General features: G+C 41.5%; 1 protein-coding gene across 1 annotated transcript in view; it reads left to right on the plus strand.

The window, feature by feature from the left end:
• CSK (C-terminal Src kinase) overlaps positions 1 to 24,493 on the plus strand; it is a 111,704-nt gene extending 87,211 nt beyond the window's left edge. The window contains exons 9-13 of the mRNA XM_056572681.1: positions 5,027 to 5,117; positions 5,228 to 5,301; positions 6,392 to 6,587; positions 14,300 to 14,386; positions 21,790 to 24,493. Coding sequence (XP_056428656.1) covers positions 5,027 to 5,117; positions 5,228 to 5,301; positions 6,392 to 6,587; positions 14,300 to 14,386; positions 21,790 to 21,972 — 631 coding nt within the window. The 3' untranslated portion in view covers positions 21,973 to 24,493. The remainder of the gene's footprint in view (positions 1 to 5,026; positions 5,118 to 5,227; positions 5,302 to 6,391; positions 6,588 to 14,299; positions 14,387 to 21,789) is intronic.
• The last annotated feature ends 210 nt before the right edge of the window (positions 24,494 to 24,703 follow it).

The following is a 24,703-nucleotide window of genomic DNA, read 5'->3' on the forward strand; positions in this document are numbered from 1 at the left end:
CAGCTCTTGCTAATATACGACTCCTGTCATGCCCGGATCTGGCGGGACATTCCCCTATTTGTGGTCATGTCCCATTTGGCCCAGAACGGCTCCTTCATGTCCCATTTCTAAGTTACTTACTGATGGCTGAAGGGGTCTGCTGGGGCCACTGGCACTGTAAGAGCAATGGTTGCCAGGAGGTAGTGCAGCGCACAGGCACGTCCTGTACTACATCAACATCCTAGCCAGGCGTCAGGAGAGGCAGCGGCTGGACAGCTGGAGGACTGGATCACGAGGAGGAGTCTAGCTGGCCCAGCCACGCCACAGCGTCTGTCAGGTATCTGCAGCTTCTGTGCTCCACTGCTTCTCCAGTTGGGGACCTACTGCTTAGAGCTATGGCCTATAGAAGTGGGTCCTGGACCAGAGGAGCAATGGGGCACAGGAAAATATGGCTGCCACAGGGGGATCTGTCTGGGAAATGTAGAAACTCTGTGCTCTCGTATCCTAGCTGTACCCGACCCCCATCTGATTTGTTAGAATGAGCTGACTGAAGTCAGATAGTGACTTTGGTTGGCTTATTTTTGCCCCTTATCCGGTATCCCCATACCCTGGTTTTCAGTTCAGCCACTATCGGACTCCAGTCGACTCGACAAATTAATCAGATGGGGGCTTAGTCCAGCTGGGATATGAGAGCGCCCAGTTTTGGCATTTCGCCAGATCCAGTAATTGTTTAAAGAAAATGTGGTTTAAATGCACCTTTAAATAGTAATTTCCATTCCGCATGTACAGGTGTGGTTTGGGGCATGGCTGAGGGAGTCGTTAGGGGTGTGGCTGGGGGTGCGATTAGGGGCGTGGCTTGTCCCTCTTTTCTCTCCGCAAAAGTTGGGAGGTATGGAGTAGCACTGTAGTGGAGCAGAGAATAGTTGCCCTGCTGCTGCTGTGCGGAGCCTGCTACTGCTATGCTGGCTACCGAGGAGGAGAGCGCCGTCGGCAATGTGAAAGGAAGAGGAGCCGGAGCCTGCCCTGAGGACTGGAGGGTAGTGTAAAAAAAAAAGTGTGTGTGTGTGTGTGTGTGTGTATATATATATATATATATATATATATATATATATATATATATATATATATATGATATGACTTGGGGCCAGAATTCTATTGCAGTGGCAGCTAGCTGGGGCCTGCTGCCTGGGGGCAAGAGCTAAGAGCTATTGGGTGGGGGTGGGGGCGCAACAATTAGCAGCAGAAAGGCCTACAACTAACTATATAGGATCATAGTTGTTGTAGGCCCTGTTTGCAAATAGTTATCCCCCGTTATAGTTGTAGGCTCCTCTGAGAGGGACCCAGGCCTACAACAACTATAAGGGGGAAACTATTAAAAGGGGCCCACCCAAACTATATGGAACCCCCATATAGTTTGGGTAGGCCACTCTGTTAATAGTTGATTTTATTGCATAATCCCTTAAAGGGGTACTCTTATGACCACAGTGCTCTCTGCTGACATCTCTGTCTATTTTAAGAACTGTCCAGAGCAGCATATGTTTATGGGGATTTTCTCCTACTCTGGACAGTTCTTAAAGCGTACCCATCAGATCACTCAAAAAAACAAAACTGTTATATGTTGCGCAGTATCTCATCCTGATCATGTACATGTACTTTGTATGTGTCTGTGACCTACATTTCTCTCAGAATTAGCTTTATTTCTGAAATACCTTAATTTTATCTACCAGAAGCAGGGGGGCGGGTACTCACTGTGATAACCACTCCCCCTCCTCCCCCTCTCTCTCCTCAGTCCAGTGCTTCCCAACCAGGGTGCCTCCAGCTGTTCTCCCAGCATGCCCACACATCATTTGGCTGTGCAGGCATGCTGGGAGTTTTAGTTTTGAAACAGCTGGAGGATATGATTGTAGTCTCCCTTTTATTACACACACACACAGGGTTCATATATTCTTACACATACACATTAGAGAGACACACTGATATACACACATAAATATATATCCACACCCATACATGCTTGGACACTTACTTTTTCGTCTGCAATGCATGTTTCTGCCTCATCTCATTGATGTCTGCTGTGTGAGAGCTGGCAGTAGGCTTCCTGCCCCTCCCCTTCTCTTCACATGAGTCTCTGCAGTGTATACAGCCCCTCCTCCCTCCAAAACGTCCCGGAGTCCAGAACGAAGCAGTGTTCACAGAAGCACTGAATGCATTCCAGGAAGCAGAGGGGGAAGTTCTTTGACTGGCTTTTTCAGTATGAAATACAGAAAATTTTCTAATGAAAGTTCCACAGGAGTACCCCTAAGGACACAGGGCATAAGTGAATGCCCTGCAACCACTTTTGCAATTTAAAGTGTGCTCAAAAGCTGAGTGTTTCATGCCCAGTGGGGTCCAGGCTGCTATCAGCAGCAGGGACCCATGGCTAATGGCTGATATCGACGATCGGGCGATTAACCCTTTAGACACCTAAATGCAGGAAAATGGCTCCAGTGGGCTAATCATTACCACCGTGACAAAATCATATTCTGTAGGGATAAAATTATTGTGAAAAAAATGTGTAAAAGAAGAAAAAAAAAAGTAATTAATGTGAATAAGCCCCTTCCCTAAAAAAAAGTTTGAATCGTCCTCCTTTTTCAAATAAAATGATGTAAACATATACATACAGTCATGGCTGTAAATGTTGGCACCCCTGAAATTTTTCAAGAAAATGAAGTATTTCTCACAGAAAAGGATTGCAGTAACACATGTTCTGCTATACACATGTTTATTCCCTTTGTGTGTATTGGAACTAAACCAAAAAAGGAGGGGGAAAAAAAGCTAATTGGACATAATGTCACACCAAACTCCAAAAATGGGCTGGACAAAATTATTGGCACCCTTAACTTAATATTTGGTTGCACACCCTTTGGAAAAAATAACTGAAATAATCTGCTTCCTATAACCATCAATAAGCTTCTTACACCTCTCAGCCGGAATGTTGGACCACTCTTCCTTTGCAAACTGCTCCAGGTCTCTCTTATTGGCAGGGTGCCTTTTCCCAACAGCAATTTTAAGATCTATCCACAGGTGTTCAATGGGATTTAGATCTGGACTCATTGCTGGCCACTTCAGAACTCTCCAGCACTTTGTTGCCATCCATTTTTGGGTGCTTCTTCATGTATGTTTGGGGTCATTGTCCTGCTGGAAGACCCAGGATCTTGGACGCAAACCCAGCTTTCTGACACTGGGCTGTACAGTGAGATACAAAATGCGTTGGTAATCCTCAGATTTCATGATGCTTTGCACACATTCAGGCAGCAAACATCATTGATCTTCCACCATATTTCACTGTAGGTACTGTTATTTTCTTTGTAGGCCTCATTCCGTTTTCGGTAAACAGTAGAATGTGCTTTACCAAAAAGCTCTATCTTGGTCTCATCTGTCCACAAGACATTTTCCAAGAAGGATTTTGGCTTACTCAAGTTCATTTTGGCAAAATGTAGTCTTGCTTTTTTATATCTCGGTGTCAGCAGTGGGGTCCTCCTTGGTCTCCTGCCATAGAGTTTCATATCATTTAAATGTCGACGGATAGTTTGTGCTGACACTGATGCTCCCTAAGTCTACAGGACATCTTGAATATCTTTGGAACTTGTTTGGGGCTGCTTATCCACCATCTGGACTGTCCGGCATTGACACTTTTCATCAATTGTTCTCTTCCGTCCACGCCCCGGGAAATTTGCTACAGTGCCATGGGTTGCAAACTTCTTGATAATGTTGCACACTGTGGACAAAGGCAAATCTAGATCTCTGGAGATGGACTTGAGATTGTTGATATTTTTCCACAATGTTGGTTCTCAAGTCCTCAGACAATTCTCTTCTCCTCTTTCTGTTGACAAACAATGCAAAGACTAAGTGAACTTCTCTCCTTTTTTATCTGCTTTCAGATGTGATTTTTATATTGCCCACACCTGTTACTTGCCCCAGGTGAGTTTAAAGGAACATCACATTCTTGAAACAATCTTATTTTTCCACAATTTTGAAAGGGTGCCAATAATTTTGTCCAGCCCATTTTTGGAGTTTGGTGTGACATTATTATGTCCAATGTTCTTTTTTCCTCCCTTTTTTCGTTTAGTTTCAATACACACAAAGGGAATAAACATGTGTATAGCAAAAGATGTTACTGCAATCCTTTTCTGTCAGAAATACTTAATTTTCTTGAAAAATGTCAAGTGTGCTAACATTTACAGCTATGTGACTGTATGTTGTATCTCCTCATTCATCACACATGTCCAAACTATTTAAATATAGCATTAATATATTAATTTAGGTCTGGGGGGCAGAGATATTGGCGGAGTCGGGGCAGGCCATGTGGGGGGCAGGGGGGTCAGGCCTTGAGTTTTGTAAGGGGCCCCAAAATATCTTGTGGCAGCCCTGCCCAGCACTGACACACTTTCATTATGATGTAATGTGACCATTATACTGATGCTGCTATATGTGTACTGTTTACTAGTAGACCAGTAGATCATTTTGAACTGTATCACAGCGTCTAATATTAATTTTTAATTGTTATAAAATAAATCATGGAGATATATATGGAAAGAAAGGTGTTGTTTTAAAGTAATTTTCTATATGTGTATTAATCAGTCTATCTAGAGGACAGGAGCTTCTGTAGGGTTCTGTACAGTACAAACAGTGTCCAAGAAAAGTAAAATGGAGCCGTCCCACCTAGTGTCCTAAGGAGAAGCTAATCCTGGCACAGGTAAATAGTACAGAACATGTATTACCTCCCTGTACTGTAGGGAGGCGCTACAAGACAGCCAGTCAGTGCTTGCACTTCAGTAATACAGGTGTTTTACCAGTGAAATGCCTATTCTGATTGGTCAGTTCTTCCGGCCATTAACACGTTTCGCAGCTCTGGACTGTCCTGGAGTTTGGTTTCATGTTCCAATGGTCCAGAAAAGACCATTTTATGTTGAAAATATTCTAACATGGGGCCATTGTAAGTTGAGGGGTTCATTGTAACTTGTGACTTAACTGATGAGAATAAATAGTTTGTGTTTTTTTTCCCCAGACAATTACGACATAAGAATCTGGTCCAATTACTGGGGGTGATTGTTGAAGATAAGACCAGCCTGTTTATTGTTACAGAGTTCATGGCAAAGGTACATTTTGAATCAGCTCTCTGAATATTGACCTAATTACTTGTGGCCATATATTATGACTTATGCCCAGCATTGTTCTGATTTGGTGTTTGCCTTTCTTTGTTTACTAGGGCAGTTTAGTAGATTATCTAAGATCTCGAGGAAGATCGGTGCTGGGAGGTGAATGTTTACTAAAGTTTTCTTTGTAAGTAACACTAAATAATCTTTTCTGTTGAAGCGGCTACAAATATTTGGTTTTGTTGAAGCTTCGTGCAGTAATAAAATCCATTTAAATAAGAAGTGGTAAACGATGGAAATAGTTGTCAGACCTAGCGATGTTTGGTGGTTTATAGACACTGCTCTGACTTTGCTTTAATTTGTTGCTGATAATACAGGCCATTACACGTCTACTGTCCAATCTATTTCAATTTTTTTTTGTAATTTGCCTACAATGGTATTTCCGGTACAACCAATCGTTAGCTCAGTAGATGTGGTTAAAAGTGTTCCTCTGATTATAAATAATTTTCCATAAGACAAAGTATCATTTTATCATGTTTTTTTTACATCAAACTGCTTTCTTCTTCCCTTCCCTCCTTCTGCCTACTTTTTGTGGTCCCAGAATTCACTAGTAGAATATGTAAAGAAAAAGAGGAGGTTTAATTTGAGCTGCACTGAGGGTTCAGTTACATTTACAAATACAAATCTGTAGATCCGAGAAGAGAAAGCAGTAGCAAGAGACCAGCTGCCATACAAAATTACAAGAATGAGGAGTTTCTGCTTCCCTGTCTCTCTTTCTCACACACACAGAAGTAGGATGTAGGACATTATAATGTCCCTGTATAAAGAGATGTGTATCTGTGAATCCAGCACTGACATGATATACTACAGAACATTAATAGTAACTGCAGCCACCTTCCCTGTGTGTCTCTCTGTTTCCCTTTGCTTAATCTCCTTCCTTCTTACACCCTCATATCTCTATATACTTCTATGGGCAGCTGTAAACTGATCCCCCCGGTAAATATGAAAATTTGTCTACTCAACAGTGAACAGTGTAGGGGAAATGAGAGGAGTCTGATAAGTGGAGAAAGAGGCAATTGTTACCCCTCCCCACCACCACCACCGAGAGTCTAATATTTCAGTTTCCAGCTTGCATGCAAAGATGCTGAGACCATGTTTATATTAATTAAAGTATTTTTTGTAATACTGAAAAACACTCATGTATCTGAATACAACCACAGATAGAATGTGTAAAGTCGTTGCAATAAGTTATCGATAAACGCTCTTTTGTTTCTCAGAGATGTGTCCGAAGGTATGGAGTACCTAGAAGCCAATAACTTTGTGCACAGAGATTTAGCGGCACGTAACGTGTTAGTCTCAGAGGACAATATTGCCAAAGTAAGTGATTTTGGACTCACAAAAGAAGCTTCTGCAACACAAGACACCAGCAAACTGCCTGTGAAATGGACAGCACCGGAGGCTCTGCGAGAGAAGGCAAGTACAATTTGATATTTAAAAAAAAATCATCAAAATTCTCTAAACTCCTCCAATATTTCTGTTTCACCACATCATAAGATTTTGTACTACTTTTGCAGTCATAATCTAGTTAGCATAGATATAGAGAGTTGCACCCGGGCCCTAGTGACTGCTTTGGCTCATAAGCCCCTCAGTCACATAAGAAGACATTACCAAAAATGGAAAATGGTTCTGCAAAAAGTTTGTTGGTTGTAATAAGATTTTATCAAATATATTGTTTATAAGTTATGTTAGAAAATGGTTTACATTTTGATGCAAATAAACGGTGTGTGTGTGTATGTGTGTGTGTGTGTGTGTGTGTGTGTATATATATATATATATATATACACACACACACATATACATACATACAGTACAGACCAAACACCTTCTCATTCAAAGTTTTCTTTATTTTCATGACTATGAAAATTGTAGATTCACACTGAGGGCATCAAAACTATGAATTAACACATGTGGAATTATATACATAACAAAAAAGTGTGAAACAACTGAAAATATGTCATATTCTAGGTTCTTCAAAGTAGCCACCTGTTGCTTTGATTACTGCTTTGCACACTAATTCTCTTGATGAGCTTCAAGCGTTAGTCACCTGAAATGGTCTTCCAACAGTCTTGAAGGAGTTCCCAGAGATGTTTAGCACTTGTTGGCCCCTTTTGCCTTCACTCTGCGGTCCAGCTCACCCCAAACCATCTCGATTGGGTTCAGGTCCGGTGACTGTGGAGGCCAGGTCATCCGGCACAGCACCCCATCACTCTCCTTCTTGGTCAAATAGCCCTTACACAGCCTGGAGGTGTGTTTGGGGTCATTGTCCTGTTGAAAAATAAATAATGGTCCAACTAAATGCAAACTGGATGGAATAGCATGCTGCTGCAAGATGCTGTGGTAGCCATGCTGGTTCAGTATGCCTTAAATTTTAATTTTTAGCTTTTTTTTTAGCTTTTTTTAATTGCCACCACATATTACAAAAAGAAAAAAACAAATACAATATTTTATACAAATTTTAATACCATATTTTGCCATATTTTTCTACTGTGACGGTTTCTCTTTAATATAGAAAATGTATTAAGTGCTCTATATACCTTTGACAACTCTTTTTTTCCCATCTCTGTATTCACCATCTTATCAAAAGAACTACCTTTTACTATTTCTACTTTCTTCCCCTTATCTACCGTATCTTTTACTATACCTCTTAATCTCATATACCATGTCCCAACCCCAACTTCTCTACCCTTTTTTAACTCTTCCCATGTTTTAATCTTCCCTTCCTTATATATATCCCCTATTTTATTCACCCCCCATTGTGCTAGTGTTCGAAATTCTAATCTATTTATTTCCTCTACTGTGTTTTTATTATTCCAAATGAGGGCTATATCCAATATCCCAGTTATTCCCACCTCCCTTTTTACCATTTTCCACGTTGTTTTCAAGGCAGCTATTGTTATACAGTTTTTCCATCCTTTCTCTTCTAATTGCCCGGACTCCAGTAACTGGTAAATATCATCATATGATCCTCTACATCGTTCCATCAAATACTCAATCATATGAGATCTCCTCCAGTCCCTAATAAAGTATAATTGGGCGGCTAAAAAATACTTTTTCACGTCCGGAATCGCCATTCCCTCTTCTCTTCTGGGTAAACATAAATATTCTATCTTAATCCTCACCCTTCTTCGGCCCCATTTCAAGGCATTGAAGATTGACAGCATTCTTTAAAAAAAAAAAAATGTCACCCATTCCACCCTGTCAAAAGCCTTAGTGGCATCTAAAGACAGGATGGAGTGGGATTCCCCGCTCTGTAATTTTCCCATATCTATATTCGTAAGGACTATATATATATATGTGTATGTATATATATTGTGTTGGGCCATTCTTCCCGGGATAAACCCGCACTGATCTTCCTGAATTAACTCTGTGATATTACTCTGTAATCTAATGGCTAATGCTTTGGCGAAAATCTTGATATCCGTATTTATTAACGATATGGGTCTATACGACCCCATATCCTCTGACTTTTCCCTCTTTCAGGATCAATATTATAACCGCTTCCCGCATAGAGTCCGGTAATTTCCCGGTCACCATGCTGGTCTCAAATACTCTATGTAATGCCGGGATCAAAATTCCGCCAAACCTTCTATATACCTCAAAGGGTAGTCCATCGCTTCCAGGTGTTGTATTACCCCTAATCTGATCTAGAGCTTTATTCAGTTCTATTCTAGTTAATGGAGCATCTAAGGTTTGCTTTTCCATTTCGGGGAGTCTAGGGAGTTCCATTTGGTCCAAATAATTTAGCGTTTCCTTTCTTTCCTTATTATATTCAGATCTATATAATTACTCATAATATTCTCTAAATTCCCTTATTATTTCCTTTTTTTCTATACACCAATCTCCTTCTTTATTCCTTATCCCAGAAATTCTTTGCTTAGTGTGTTGATTTGAGACAATTGCCATCAAATACTTGTTAGGCTTCCCTGCCTGTACAAATCTTTGCTGGCCTTGAAAAATCAATTTATTTTTACTCTTTTCCAACATATATTCATTAAATTCATTTTGTAGCTTATTTAATTTTTCCTTACTCTCTTCTGATGAATTTTGTGTATATTCCTTCTCTTTATCCCTAACATTACTTATTAAGCCCTCCTCTTTTGATTGAAACTCTTTTTTTTTTTTTTTCACTTTATTGCTCTTATTATTTCCCCTCTTAGGTAAGCTTTACAGGTCCCCCAGACAACCAGGTCACTTGCTGTGCCCCAGTTGTTTGCAAAAAACTCCCTCAAGTTTTTTTCTGTTGTGGCATTCTCTATCAAATTTAACCAGTGAGGGTTAATTTTCTGGAACCCATCTCTTACTTCTTCCTCTGTTTTTATCAGTACTTCTAGAGCCGCATGGTCCGACAGACATCTAACCCAATAATGTATTTTTATCACCTTATTTAATCTAGAGTCATTTCCCAGACATATATCTATTCTGGACATAGTCTGACAGGTCTTGTTCCAACATGAATATTCTTTCTTTTGAGGGTTGTAAATCCCAGTTCATTACATACTTTTGCCAGGGGGGTGCAGCCCACCTCTCCTTTACTCCCGCTTGCCCTCCATCTATCTAACCTCTTTTCTAGGACACAGGTCATATCCCCCATGCCAAACACAGAGCATTCTCCGCAACTCACACAAAAATCAAATAATTTAAGAAGGACCGCGGATGAGAAAACAAACCTCACCTCATCATCTACCCTTTTTCTAATTCCCAATTTAAGTTTCTACAGATTAACACCGAAACCCCCTGTGAATATGCTGTATGAAGAGAATGATAATAATGTCCCCAAACATTACGTTTCAAAACCATTACTGTTTCTCTCGTTAAATGTGTCTCAACTAACCCGACTATACCTGGTGCGTGCTTCATAATAACTCCCATTACCGCTGATCTTTTAATTTTATCCCCAAGTCCTCGCACATTCCATACCACTGCCTTAACAGTCATCCGCGGTCATTCTCTTACAGTCCAGTTGAACACAATAAACACCGTAGTAAAAAGGAAGAGAAAAAATAAATAAATTTAAAAAAAAATTTTGAGGAAAAAAAATAAAACTTCCCCAGGGTTCCCAAACCTCCCCCCCTCCCGGTGACCTGCCATCTCGGGCAAATCTCTAGCCTTACGTGATTGTCACCTCCCCCCCCCCCCCCCCCGGACTTTAACCGTTATTTTTCAATCCTCGTGTGTCCATCCAGTCCACCGCTTCTACTGCGCTAGAAAAAAAGAACGTCTCATTGTTGTAAAAAACCTTCAGCCTGGCTGGGAACATTAAAGCAAACTTGATTCCATTATGTGCAAGTCTCTTTTTAACTTCCCTGAAAGTATATCTCTTCTTCTGTGTTTCAGCTGCATAATCTGGGAAAAGCATAATTCTATTTCCATTGTATTCTATCTCCTTTTTTTTCCTCATTATTCTCAAGATGTTGTCACGGTCATTATCATTCAGGAGTTTAAGTATCATGGTACGTGGTCTGCCCCCTTCTGGCGGGGGTTGGAACGGAATTCCATGCGCACGTATCACACTAAAGTGTTTAGAGAGGTTTTCCTCCCCACACTGCGCAATCAACCATGTTTTGATAAAATCTTTACTTTCCGCTTCCTCTGGGAAACCCAAGATTCTAAGGTTTCCCCGTCTGGAGCGGTCTTCAAATTCTGTCACTTTTTGATTTAATAACTTGTTCTCCCCTGACATCCTCTGTACTTCAGATTTGAACTTATGGACCTCATCTTCCACACCCAACACTCTCGTCTCCACCTCTGTACACCTCTACCTGACTTTCTTTAGATCTTCCCTGATCAAATTGATTTCCACACCGATAACCCCCACTTGATTGGACTGAACATCTATGGAAATATTACATTTTGCAACTGCTGCTAATATTTTATCTAGGGCAGGTTGGGGAACATCACCTTCCTTCTCCATTATAGAGCCATCTAATCCCAGATCTCCTGCATTGGTTTTATTTTGTCCACGATTTCTAGGCACTGCCCCCGGCGAGACAAAATATTTATCCACTTTCCCAGCTGCTTTAGTGTCCTTTGTTGGGCTAAGTGTTTTATTCAGCTTGGGTGCCATCTTATCCTCCAGTTGTCAATATATTGTCCCACCCAAAACAGTCACGTGTATTTCATATGCTGCGCCGGGAGTTTCAGAAAAGATTACCAATTAAACATTTCCAACGGACACTTTCAGCTTGTTGTATCACAGGAGAAGCTCAGTTATCTGCAGACTATAGACCTGCTCCTGCAGTGCTACAGGTGTTTCACCAGGTGTCGTTTATATTCAGGAGAAAAAAAATTAAATAAAATACACTATCCCAATTAGGGTTTTCTCCCAAATCCAGTTCTTATAAATTCTTATTTCTTATGCAGAAGGGCCTACTTTATCGGCTTTTAAAATACAAGGTGAACGTGGCAGCGCTCACCTCCACAGCTATAATCGCCACGAGGGGGATTTATTATTGAGCGAGCAAAACTTGCCCCCACACCTATTCTTTTAGTACAGTTTGTTCACTGTGGCAGCAGTTTCATCCTTATAACAAGACAGATATGGGAGGATCTCACCCGAATCTCAGCTGGGTCCCTGGAGCAGCCATGGATCAGCCTCCTCAGTGTGTCTTCCTCCAGTAGCTCCAGGGTCACACTCTCGCTCTTCCTGCATTCTCAGCACAACACAGACCCGGGTTCCTTCCACTCACTGCCTTTTCTGGGCCTCCACTCCAGTTCGCAGCGTTACTGGCACCTGTGTGTGCTGTTGTTTATGTGGGGGCTGCTACACTCACAGTCCACTGCTCCCCGCTCGCTACTGCTGTGTCAGGTCAGGTCCCTCTGCTCCACCGCCATCCAGCACACTCACATCCCAGCTTTCAGCGCAGCTGAGCGATGTCCCGAACCTGCAGCATGTGTTTGGTCCATGTAGGGGGCAGGAAGCGGGGGGGAGGAGCCTCTCAACCTCCTCGCATCACGTCCTGTCCCAAACTGCTCCAGTATGCCTTCAATTTTGAATAAATCCCCAACAGTGTCACCAGCAAAGCATCCCCATACCATCATACCTCCTCCTCCACACCAGCACACCTCCACCCCCACACCATCACACCTCCTCCTCCACACCAGCACACCTGTGAAGTGAAAACCATTTCAAGTGACTACCTCTTGAAGCTCAACAAGAGAATGCCAAGAGTGTGCAAAGCAGTAATCAAAGCAAAAGGTGGCTACTTTGAAGAACCTAGAATATGACATATTATCAGTTGTTTCACACTTTTTTGTTATGTCTATAATTCCGAAAACTCTGAATGAGAAGGTGTGGCCAAACTTTTGGTCATTACTGTATGTGTGTGTGTGTGTGTGTGTGTGTGTGTGTGTGTGTATATATATATATATATATGTGTGTATATGTAGGTGTATATAATATAAAATCAGTGGTTCCCAACCTTTTTCAGCTCGGGCACCCCTGGCAAAAAAATTATTTCACGGGGCACCCCTACCAAATAATATTCGACGCGCGAGAGAAAAAAATGGCTAAAAAGAAGCAATACACATCACCTATATATATCTGTTAGCTATGTAGATTACAGTGCTGATATATGCAGGACTCACAGGCGATGTCTTCTCTGATCAGAGTCGTTCACTTTTCTTTTCCATCTGGCCCAGACTGTCATGATGGTTTCTTCCTCTTCACCACAGAACCTTTAAAAAAAAAAAAAAAACAATTAGGCTCTGTACTTTTCCTGCATCATCCTGTCTTTTTTTTTTTTTTTTTGTCGGGTTGTGCGCCAGATTCTGCTCCATTGTGCCAGAAATTCTGTCTGTGCCAGAATTTGCGCCAGAATTGAAAAAAACCTCAACTAACTCTCCATTATGCTAAGAAAACCCGAAAATGGGGCGTGGTCTCTGAAAGGGGGCGTGCCCCTGACTTTTGACAAAAACCCAACATATTTACTAAGGTTTACACATGTGGTGGTTTGAGCTGAGGAAAACCCAACAGATCAGAGCATGTGTAAAAAAAAAAAAAAAAAAAAAAAAGCAAAGTGTAGGGAAAGTGGAAAATGTAGGGAAACCTTAGTAAATACCATGGAAAATAAATTGTAGGGAAATAAAACCCACAAAGAAACCTACACTTCAATCTTAGTAAGGCTGGGTTCACACTACGTTTTCTCCCATACGGGAGCGCATACGGCAGGGGGGAGCTAAAACCTCGCGCTCCCGTATGTATCCGTATGCGCTCCCGTATGTCATTCATTTCAATGAGCCGGCCGGAGTGAAACGTTCGGTCCGGTCGGCTCATTTTCGCGCCGTATGCGCTTTTACAACCGGACCTAAAACCGTGGTTGACCACAGTTTTAGGTCCGGTTGTAAAAGCGCATACGGCGCAAAAATGAGCCGACCGGACCGAACGTTTCACTCCGGTCGGCTCATTGAAATGAATGACATACGGGAGCGCATACGGTGACATACGGGAGCGCGAGCTTTTAGCTCCCCCCTGCCGTATGCGCTCCCGTATGGGAGAAAACGTAGTGTGAACCCAGCCTTAATGGGGGCCAATGTCTCCAGCAGCCACACACACACACAGTGCCCCCAGCAGCCACACACAAATACCTCCAGTCTCACACACAGTGCCCCCAGCAGCCTCACACATGTGCACAATGCCCCCAGCAGCCTCACACATGTGCACAATGCCCCCAGAAGCCTCACACGTGCACAATGCCCCCAGCAGCCTCCCACACACACACTCGCACACAATGCCCCCAGCAGCCTCCCACACACACTCGCACACAATGCCCCCAGCAGCCTCTTACACACACACACACACACACCATGCCCCCAGCAGCCTCTTACACACACACACACGCACAATGCCCCCAGCAGCCTGACACATGTGCCCGGCCTTCCGACGCAGGATCGTCTCTTGCGGAAGCGTTAAGCGCATGATGCGGACTCTTCCGCCAGGAGGGAAATTCAAATAGAAATAAAAAACACAATTTCTCCTCCGGAGACCGCGGCACCCTGGGCACTGCTGAACGGTTGGGAATCACTAAATAAGTATATGTGTGTGTGTGTGTGTGTGTGTGTGTGTGTGTGTGTATATGGTGTGTGTGTGTGTGTGTTATTATACATTTATTGTCTGTTTGTTTTTACAGCTTTTTTCAACAAAGTCTGATGTGTGGAGTTTTGGGATACTGCTATGGGAAATCTACTCATTTGGGCGGGTGCCTTATCCACGCATAGTAAGTATATTGTCTCATGTCAGAGCTCTTGCCAGAAGGTAGAATAGATCATTATGTAGTATGGAGTGTATGTGATATTCGAGAGGTGTTTCATATCTAAATATTTACTTTCAATGGTACAATTACTGTATTTGTATAGAAACTTGCAGGTAAAAGAATACCTTTTGGGCCAGAGTAAAAAAAAAAAAAAAGCACAACACACTGTAATACACAGTATATTGTGATTTTACTGTTCTGTGGCAAGGTGTAATAGGAATACTAACATGACAATCCTGAGGACACTCATTGCAGTGTATTGATCACATGTTGAAGCCCAAACGGGGGAGACTAACAAAAAAATGTAGATAGTTTTTTTTTTAAGATATATAAAATTAAACATAAAGTATTGAAAAGTTCAGTCCTTCTTTTGCTATTCTTGTAAATAAAAAATCAATACAGATAATTGGTGTCACTTTGTCCAGAGAAGAAAAAATATTACGTTATTTGTCCTGTTATGTTGATGCTATAAAAAAAAAATAATAATAATAATAATTTTATACCATTAGGAGGAAATATATAATCAAAAATAATTATATAACCAGTCCTCAAAAAGTAGTGAAAAAAAGAAAAGGAAAAAATAAAAAGAGAAAAGCACAAGGGATAATAGTGATAGTGGTTTAGAGTTGAAAATGTACAGTAATATGTGAGTGAAATTAAAAATGAAAGATAAAAGTGAGTATGAAGGTTCACAATATCAAAGAAGAGTGGATAAGTGCAGAGTAATAATCAGAAAAATTAAGGGTAATGAAAATATTAACCCCTTCCCGCAGAATGGCATATATAAACGCCGGGTTGTGCAGTGCGTTCGCGCATCCCGACGTTTATAAATGACATTCAGTTAACCCGGCGATGCGCAGCATCGCACGGGTTAACTGGCAGAAGTCCCGCTGTTTCCAGCAGGGGACAACTTCTGCTTCACCCCCCAGGACCATCCATTGATGGTCCTGGTCAGCGATCACTGTGATTGGTCCCTGTGGACCAATCACAGTGATCTGGGGTGAAAGTTCAGATCCCCCGCACTGCCCGCCCCTGGAAGTCGGGCAGAACGGGGGACGATGGCTGCAGGGGCTCGCGGGGACCTGCGGCATAGGGGGGGAACACGAGGGGACCGGCGGCCTTACCTGGAGCAGCGGCGGGACCGAGGAGCAGCGGCAGGACCGGCCAAGTGGACGAGCAGCGACGGGACCAGCAGGTAAGTATATGGTCCTCAGAGGCAGCAGTGAAGATCTTCACTGCTGCTTCTAGGAGTCTGAAAACTACAACTCCCAGCATGCCTAGACAGCCTTTGGCTGTCTGGGCATGCTGGGAGTTGTAGTTTTGCAACATCTGGAGGGCCCCAGTTTGGAGAGCATTGTATAATGGTCTCCAATCTGTGCTCTTCCAGCTGTTGCAAAACTACAACTCCCAGCATGCACTGACTGTCCAGGCATGCTGGGAGTTTTAGTTCAACAACATCTGGCCCTTCAGATGTTGCCGAACTACAACTCCCAGCATGCCCTTCAGCTGTCTGGGCATGCTGGGAGTTGTAGTTTTGCAACAACTGGAGACACACTAGTTGGGAAACATTGTTTCCAACTCAGTGTTTCCTAACCTGTGTGCCTCCAGCTGTTGCAAAACTATAACTCCCAGCATGCACTAACAGACCATGCATGCTGGGAGTTGTGGTTTTGCAACAGCTGGTGCACCCCCCCCCCCCCCCCTGTGAATGTACAGGGTACATTCACATGGGCGAGGCTTTTACAGTGGGTTTCTCGCATCTTGAAATGCAGCAAATTTTGCGCTGGGAAACTCGCTGTAATCCCCCGCCCATGTGACTGTACCCTAAAAACACTACACTACACTAACACAAAATAAAATAAAAAGTTAAAAACACTGCATATACACATACCCCTACACAGCCCCCCTCCCCCCAATAAGAACGTCCGGTACACCACTGTTTCCAAAGCAGAGCCTCCAGCTGTTGAAAAACAACAACTCCCAGTATTGCCGGACAGCCGTTGACTGTCCACGCATGCTGGGAGTTTTGCAACAGCTGGAGGCACCCTGTTTGGGAATCACTGGCGTAGAATACCCCTATGCAAATCCCTAATTTAGGCCTCAAATGCACATGGCGCTCTCACTTTGGAGCCCTGTCGTATTTCAAGGCAACAGTTTAGGGCCACATATGGGGTATTGCTGTACTCGGGAGAAATTGCGTTACAAGGTTTGGGGGGCTTTTTCTTCTTTAACCCTTCTGGGGGCGCACAACAAGGCCCAGAAGGGAGAGCGCACCATGTACATTTGAGGTGATTTGCACAGGGGTGGCTGATTGTTACAGCGGTTTTGACAAACGCAAAAAAAACTAAACCCCACATGTGACCCCATTTCGGAAACGACACCCCTCACGGAATGTAATGAGGGGTGCAGTGAGAATTTACCCCCCACAGGTGTCTGACGGATCTTTGGAACAGTGGTCCGTGAAAATGAAAACGTGTACAGCCCACTGTTCCAAAGATCTGTCAGACACCAGTGGGGGGCAAATGCTCACTGTACCCCTTGTTACGTTCCTCAAGGGGTCTAGTTTCCAAAATGGCATGTCATGTGTTTTTTTTTTTTGGTGTTCTGGCACCTTTAGGGGTTTCCTAAATGCGACATGCTCCCCGAGCAAAATTTGCTCTCAAAAAGCCAAATATGACTCCTTCTCTTCTGAGCATTGTAGTTCGCCCATAGTGCACTTCAGGTCAACTTATGGGGTACCTCCATACTCAGAAGAGAAGGGGTTACAAATATTGGGGGGTATTTCCTGCTATTAACCCTTGGAAAAATGTGAAATTTGGGGGGAAACACACATTTTAGTGAAAAAAAATATATATTTTTTTACATATGCAAAAGTCGTGAAACACCTGTGGGGTATTAAGGCTCACTTTATTCCTTGTTATGTTCCTCAAGGGGTCTAGTTTCCAAAATGGTATGCCATGTGAGGGTTTTTTGCTGTTCTGGCACCATAGGGGCTTCCTAAATGCAACATGCCCCCCAAAAACCATTTCAGAAAAACGTACTCTCCAAAATCCCCTTATCGCTCTTTCCCTTCTGAGCCCTCTACTGCGCCCGCCGAACACTTTACATAGACATATGAGGTATGTGCTTACTCAAGAGAAATTGGGCTACAAATAGAAGTATACATTTTCTCCTTTTACCCCTTGTAAAAATTCAAAAATTGGGTCTACATGAACATGCGAGTGTAAAAAATGAAGATTGTGAATTTTCTCCTTCACTTTGCTTCTATTCCTGTGAAACACCTAAAGGGTTAAAATGATGACTCAATGTCATTTTGAATACTTTGGGGGGTGCAGTTTTTATAATGGGGTCTTTTGTGGGGTATTTCTAATATGAAGACCCTTCAAATCCACTTCAAACCTGAACTGGTCCCTGAAAAATAGTGAGTTTGAAAATTTTGTGAAAAATTGCAAAATTGCTGCTGAACTTTGAAGCCCTCTGGTGTCTTCCAAAAGTAAAAACTCGTCACTTTTATGATGCAAACATAAAGTAGACATATTGTATATGTGAATAAAATTTTTTTTTATTTGTAATATACATTTTCCTTACAAGCAGAGAGCTTCAAAGTTAGAAAAATGCAAAATTTTCAAATCTTTCATCAAATTTTAGGATTTTTCACAAGGAAAGGATGCAAGTTACCACAAAAATTTACCACCATGTTAAAGTAGAATATGTCACGAAAAAACAATCTCTGAATCAGAATGAAAACTAAAAGCATTCCTGAGTTATTAATGTTTAAAGTGACGACAGTGGTCAGATCTGCAAAAAACGCTCTGGTCCTTAAGGCCAAAATGGGCTTGGTCCTGAAGGGGTTAATAGTTATTAAACATCAAAAAATATGTGAATAATAAGAATGCCTGCAAAAGATAATTTTAAACAATCATATGCATTTATTAAATAATAAAATAATAATTAATGCCTGGGCAGGGCCCTTGCTCATGCATGCGATCTAAATATTCAAATGTAATGATTTAAGAAGTGCCAACTATCTCAAAATATAAAAATTTAAAAATTAAAAATAGTCCTTTACAGCCGAAAAAAATCTTATAAAATAAATTTGTGTAAATAGCAACAGTATTGAATATAATGTCCAGCGATCGGAGAGTCTGTGTACTCCAGTGATACTCCCATGTGAAACACAGTCACCTTAATCTGTAGCAAATGTTTCAATATTTCATTCAGAAGATATAATGTAATTGATCACTGTTATCCACTTGTGTCCCACAACAGGTGTTTGTAGAATAGCAGTATTAGTAGCAAGATATAGTTACAGTTGCTTATATGAAATCAGGCACAGTACCTTATGGTTTTATTCACCGTGATGATCGGCAGCTGAATGTCTCCAGAGTTGCAGGCTCCGGGGACTGTGGGAGCCCAGTGCCCACGCGGACCGAATCAATCACCACCCTGGCATGGGTAGGGAGGTACTTTTCGTGCCGTAGTTGGAAAGATGTAATTATCCCGATTGCGTTGATGTAGAGCGCTGGGTTATAGATCGTAGCATAGATATGCAGACAAGCAGGAGTATCGTGCTTTGCACAGCTCAGTGGCCGGTCTGTAGAGAAATCGGCAGCGGCTGCCCGGCTGATACAGGTATAAAACAGGATTGAGATAGAGATGGCTGATAAATATGAAACAAGGCTAATGTTGAGCCTTGTTTCATATTTATCAGCCATCTCTATCTCAATCCTGTTTTATACCTGTATCAGCCGATACTGCCTAGACAGCGCTGTAGGCCCCGGACTAATGGACCACTGTGAATTAGCGCGCTATTCACACGCCACGAGGACGCCGGGCAGCCGCTGCCGATCTATAACCCAGCGCTCTACATCAACGCAATCGGGATTATTACATCTTTCCAACTTCGGCACGAAAAGTACCTCCCTACCCATGCCAGGGTGGTGATTGATTCGGTCCGTGCGGGCACTGGGCTCCCACAGTCCCCGGAGCCTGCAACTCTGGAGACATTCAGCTGCCGATCATCACGGTGAATAAAACCATAAGGTACTGTGCCTGATTTCATATAAGCAACTGTAACTATATCTTGCTACTAATACTGCTATTCTACAAACACCTGTTGTGGGACACAAGTGGATAACAGTGATCAATTACATTATATCTTCTGAATGAAATATTGAAACATTTACTACAGTTTAAGGTGACTGTGTTTCACATTGGAGTATCACTGGAGTACACAGACTCTCCGATCGCTGGACATTATATTCAATACTGTTGCTATTTACACAAGTTTATTTTATAAGATTTTTTAGGCTATAAAGGACTATTTTTAATTTTTATATTTTGAGATAGTTGGCACTTCTTAAATCATTACATTTGAATACTTAGATCGCATGCATGAGCAAGGGCCCTGCCCAGGCATTAATTATTATTTTATTATTTAATAAATGCATTTGATTGTTAAAATTATCATCTTTTGCAGGCATTCTTATTATTCACATATTTTTTGATGTTTAATAACTATTAATATTTTCATTACCCCTAATTTTTCTGATTATTACTCTGCACTTATCCACTCTTCTTTGATATTGTGAACCTTCATACTCACTTTTATCTTTCATTTTTAATTTCACTCACATATTACTGTACATTTTCAACTCTAAACCACTATCACTATTATCCCTTGTGCTTTTCTCTTTTTATTTTTTCCTTTCTTTTTTTCACTACTTTTTGAGGACTGGTTATATAATTATTTTTGATTATATATTTCCTCCTGTTGATTACTGGGTCTTTTGGGGTTTTTCAGACCTACCAGTTAACCTCGGAGTAGATGGTTGATTGAGCTGCACTGTCTCTTTGTCATTTTTTGCAATTATATACCATTGCCAGAATTGCTGTTTCTTGGTCACCTCACTTCCAAAAACAATGGAATCAAAACCAATCGCACGTACAGCAAAATAAAGTACAGGTCACCATGGTAACATAAAGCAAATAAAATGTAACAAAAACTACTGACTTTTAGCATAAACTTAAAGAAGTATTCCAATAACATAAATTTTGGGGGCTTCCGTTTCTACGCAGTGCATATTTCGGTAAAAATGACACCTTATCATTATTCTGTAGGTCCATACGATTAAAATGATACCCTACTTATATAGGTTTGATTTTGTCATACTTCTGAAAAAAATCATAACCACATGCAGGAAAATTTATACGTTTAAAAATGTCATCTTCTGACCCCTATCACTTTTATATTTTTCCCACTTACAGGGCGGTATGAGGGCTCATTTTTTGCGCCGTGATCTGAAGTTTTTATCGGTACAATTTTTGTTTTGATCTGACTTTTTGATCAGTTTTTATACATTTTTTTATGGTATAAAAAGTGACCAAAAATAAGCTTTTTTGGACTTTGGATTTTTTTTACGTGTACGCCATTGACCATGCGGTTTAATTAATTATATATTTTTATAGTTCAGACATTTACTCACGCGGCGATACCACATATGTTTATTTTTATTTACACTGTTTTATTTTTTTTAATGGGAGAAAGGGGGTGATTCAAACTTTTATTAGAGAAGGGGTTAAATGATCTTAACACTTTTTTTTACTTTTTTTTATTTTGCAATGTTATAGCTCCCATAGGGGGCTATAACACTGCATACACTGATCTTTTACACAGATCACTGGCGTGTATTCACACGCCTGTGATCAGTGTTATCGGCGCTTAACTGCTCCTGCCTGGATCTCGGGCACGGAGCAGTCATTCGCCGATAGGACACCGAGGAGGCAGGTAAGGTCCCTCCCGGTGTCCTGTAAGCTGTTTGGGATGCCGCGACTTCACCACGGCGGTCCCGAACAGCCCCGACTGAGCAGCCGGGATAGTTTCACTTTCGCTTCAGATCCGGCGGTCAGCTTTGATCGCCGCGTCTGAAGGGTTAATACAGGGCATCACCGCGATTTGATGGCCGCCGGGACCAACCCGATATGACGCAGGGTCACCGCGTGACCCTGCGGCATATCGCGGGAACCGGCGGAGGACGTAAATATACGTCCTTCGTCGTTAAGGGGGCTGGAAAAGGTGGATACAGTCCTAGGAGAGAGTCTCCAAGGACTGTATCCATCTCCTAGGACTGTATCCACCTTTTCCAGCCCACCAGAGCACCTGAAAGATGAACTAATTTATGCAGGCTAAAGTCAGCAACTGCCGAGCCGAGAAGTTCGTGAAGAAACGAATCACTGTAACTTCACTCATCTAATCTCGCTCTAATTAACAGCTATTGTTTTTTTGCAATAGCAAAATCATAGACCAAACACACACTGTTGTAGCTGTATGACTTGTTTTATTGATGTTTTGATTGTCTGCCACCTAGGCTCTAAAAGATGTTGTCCCTCGAGTGGAAAGAGGATACAAGATGGATGCTCCTGATGGTTGCTCTGCTATTGTGTACGAGTTGATGAAACAGTGTTGGCATCTAGACCCCAACCAGCGGCCTTCTTTCAGGAAACTACGGGAACAGCTAGAGCATATCAAAGCCAAGGAGCTGTATCAGTGAAGGCAAGAAGACCTTGTGTAATCACAGAGCCCGAGACAGTGACTCAGCCTTATCAGAATTGTGGGTATGGGCACAAATAGGACTTCTGTGAAAACAGTAAACATATATATTGGGCTCTCCAAACTCCCCTGCCTTGCACTACCTACCACTCTTGTGCCCAGAAACAGGCTGAAGAGCTCTGCTGGTCTGTAAAAGGATTGTGATGTTCTCCAAAAACAGTTGTTACATTTTATATCTTCTTCTGCCCTGAGTGGAAGTCTTCAGAAACATAGGCACCCCTCAGAGGCTAGGTTTTATGTTCTCAAAGAGAAGATTCCATGGCCAATCTATGGGAGAAATATAGACCAACACTGAAATCTGGTTTGCATTTAGTTCTGCTTTTTCTGTTTGTTTTTTGTTTGTTTTTTTAACAGAGACATTTCACTTGCTGAAAATCACCACAGAGACCGGGGGAATCATTGCTATATACAATCAGCAATGGGTACTTTTCAAGTCCTTTAAACTTATAATGCAAATAATGATGCATGCTTCACACCAGGAACTTCCTTTCTGATTCTTCTCTGCCTTACTTATTGGGTTAAATATAAACTGACAAGCTGATAAGAGTCCTCTGCTGGAAAGCAGAACTATGAGGGTTATACCATTTCATGATAGCTTCTTTCTCTTTCAAGCCTTCCAGCAGAACGTGTCATAAAACAGTGGAATCTCTCCCAAACTTGAAATGTAACACCCTGTACACATTATGTATTCCAATCCTCTGAGGTCTCACTATTTCCTACATAGCCAACATGAATAACCTATATATTCTATATAGGAGTGCAGACATTTCATTTGGATGTACATATGTTATTACCATTATCATTTCAGGTAAGACAGGTGCTAGCGTTGTTCGAGCAATCATCACCTGCTACAGTTTTAGGGTTTGGGTAACCTGATCACTGCCAGAGCAGATGGCAAAACATTTCTTTGCACCTTACAGAGAGTAGTGACTTCTGGGTTGTTCCTTGGTCCTCATGCAGTTCGGTGTTTTCCGCATGTCTGTCTGTCATCCTTTATTTCTTGTGGTACAGGTATCGAGTTTTGCAAAAGAAAATTATTGGCAGGTTCCAATAATAATTTCTTTGGGGTCACAGCACATCACCGCGATGCAGTCCCAATGTCTCTTTTTGGCCTTTTACATAGTGTGTCATGAAAGTTCAGGCTCATGGTGTGATGGTGTACATACTATGACCTTTTTAATGTAACAAAATGATAAGATATGTGGCCAGGACCCAATGCGATTTACATTGACTGTAATAATACAGTGATACATTAAGGTGTATCAGTTAAAATAACTTAGCCTAGATTCAGATCTGTCTATTGCAGGGGAGAGATTCCTGAGAAATACCCATAAATCTCAACCTTCTCGAGGCGGACAGCACAGTCTTGTTCATTTTAACAGTGTCTATATGCAGTTCAAAGATTACAGTTTACAGTTTTGTGATCCATACGGTCATTTTTTTAAATTTCAAGCTTGCTCAGGGAAAGGGTAGAGGAAATCCAAAATCTGCAGCTTATATAGGAGACAATGGTAGCATAGCAGGCACAACTCAATCCACCTTCCCCTCCCCATGTCCTTTGTTTTTCACATTTATAAAATGTTAACTGTTGTGCTGACTGTGAGCCTTAAAGATATTATTGGCCTTCTAAAAAAAAATATAGAGATATCTATATAATCTAAAAGATTTATTAAAACTACAAATAACTTTATGATCTAACAATATCTTTGCATGCCTTTTTGTTGCAAACAGCCTTTTATTTTGGAATGGCCAAGTACCCAGTCAGAATAGTGAAGAACATGGGACATAGTCACAGCATATGCCCCTTCACGCTATGTTCACACTAGGATTCAAGTTTATGTCTCTGTATTTTTGACAGCAAATAAAGCATTATAGACTTTGCTCGTCTTGCTATCAAAAATACCAGAACTCCCTATGGAAAAAATGTGTGTACAGAGTCTAACATTTAACAGTTTTTTTTAATTTCAATAAAAGTAAACTCGGAATTGAAGTAAAGGATATGGTAAACTATTTTCACTTAGAATTTTGGCAGGGGGAGGTGGGAATACTCCCAAGCCCTGAACATCCGTCTGATTGTGTGCCTGTGTTTTGTTTATAATTTGCCATATTTTTTTTGCAAATGGGGGATGTAGGAGGGTCCATTTTGTCATATATATGTATTATTTTTTATTTTGTTACAAATCACAAAAATCTGCCTTTACGGTTAAGGAGGTGTTTTACTGGAGTACGAATCTTATTTTTATTGTATACAAAAACAACAATGGTTTGGGGAGGATGGGTGGGATAAAGATACAATCACGCTGGAAAGGTGAGTTTGGATTTAATCTTGTGGAAATTGTGTGCATGCTGTCTTGTGTCTTCATTTCCAAAGGCCTTTCCTTTCTTCATTCCTGTCCAGTGCTTTAAACACATGTATATGCTGCATTTGGTGGGATTAAAATGTAATAAACCATTCCATATGGAAAGTGTTTTATTGCCTGTTTGTCTTTTAAAGACATTATGATACACACACATCTGCATCCTATTGGGTGTAATATTGTTGGATAATTCTCTTCTATTTAATTTCTGTTGGTTTCCTTCATATTAACAGGAAGCTGAAAAAAGTGCAGTTTGCAGATGACTGAGCTCGTGCAGTTCTTTTGGAAACTATATGGGCTTTAACTGTTGAGTGT

This window comes from Hyla sarda, chromosome 4 (assembly GCF_029499605.1).
Source record: "Hyla sarda isolate aHylSar1 chromosome 4, aHylSar1.hap1, whole genome shotgun sequence".
NCBI lineage: Eukaryota > Metazoa > Chordata > Amphibia > Anura > Hylidae > Hyla > Hyla sarda.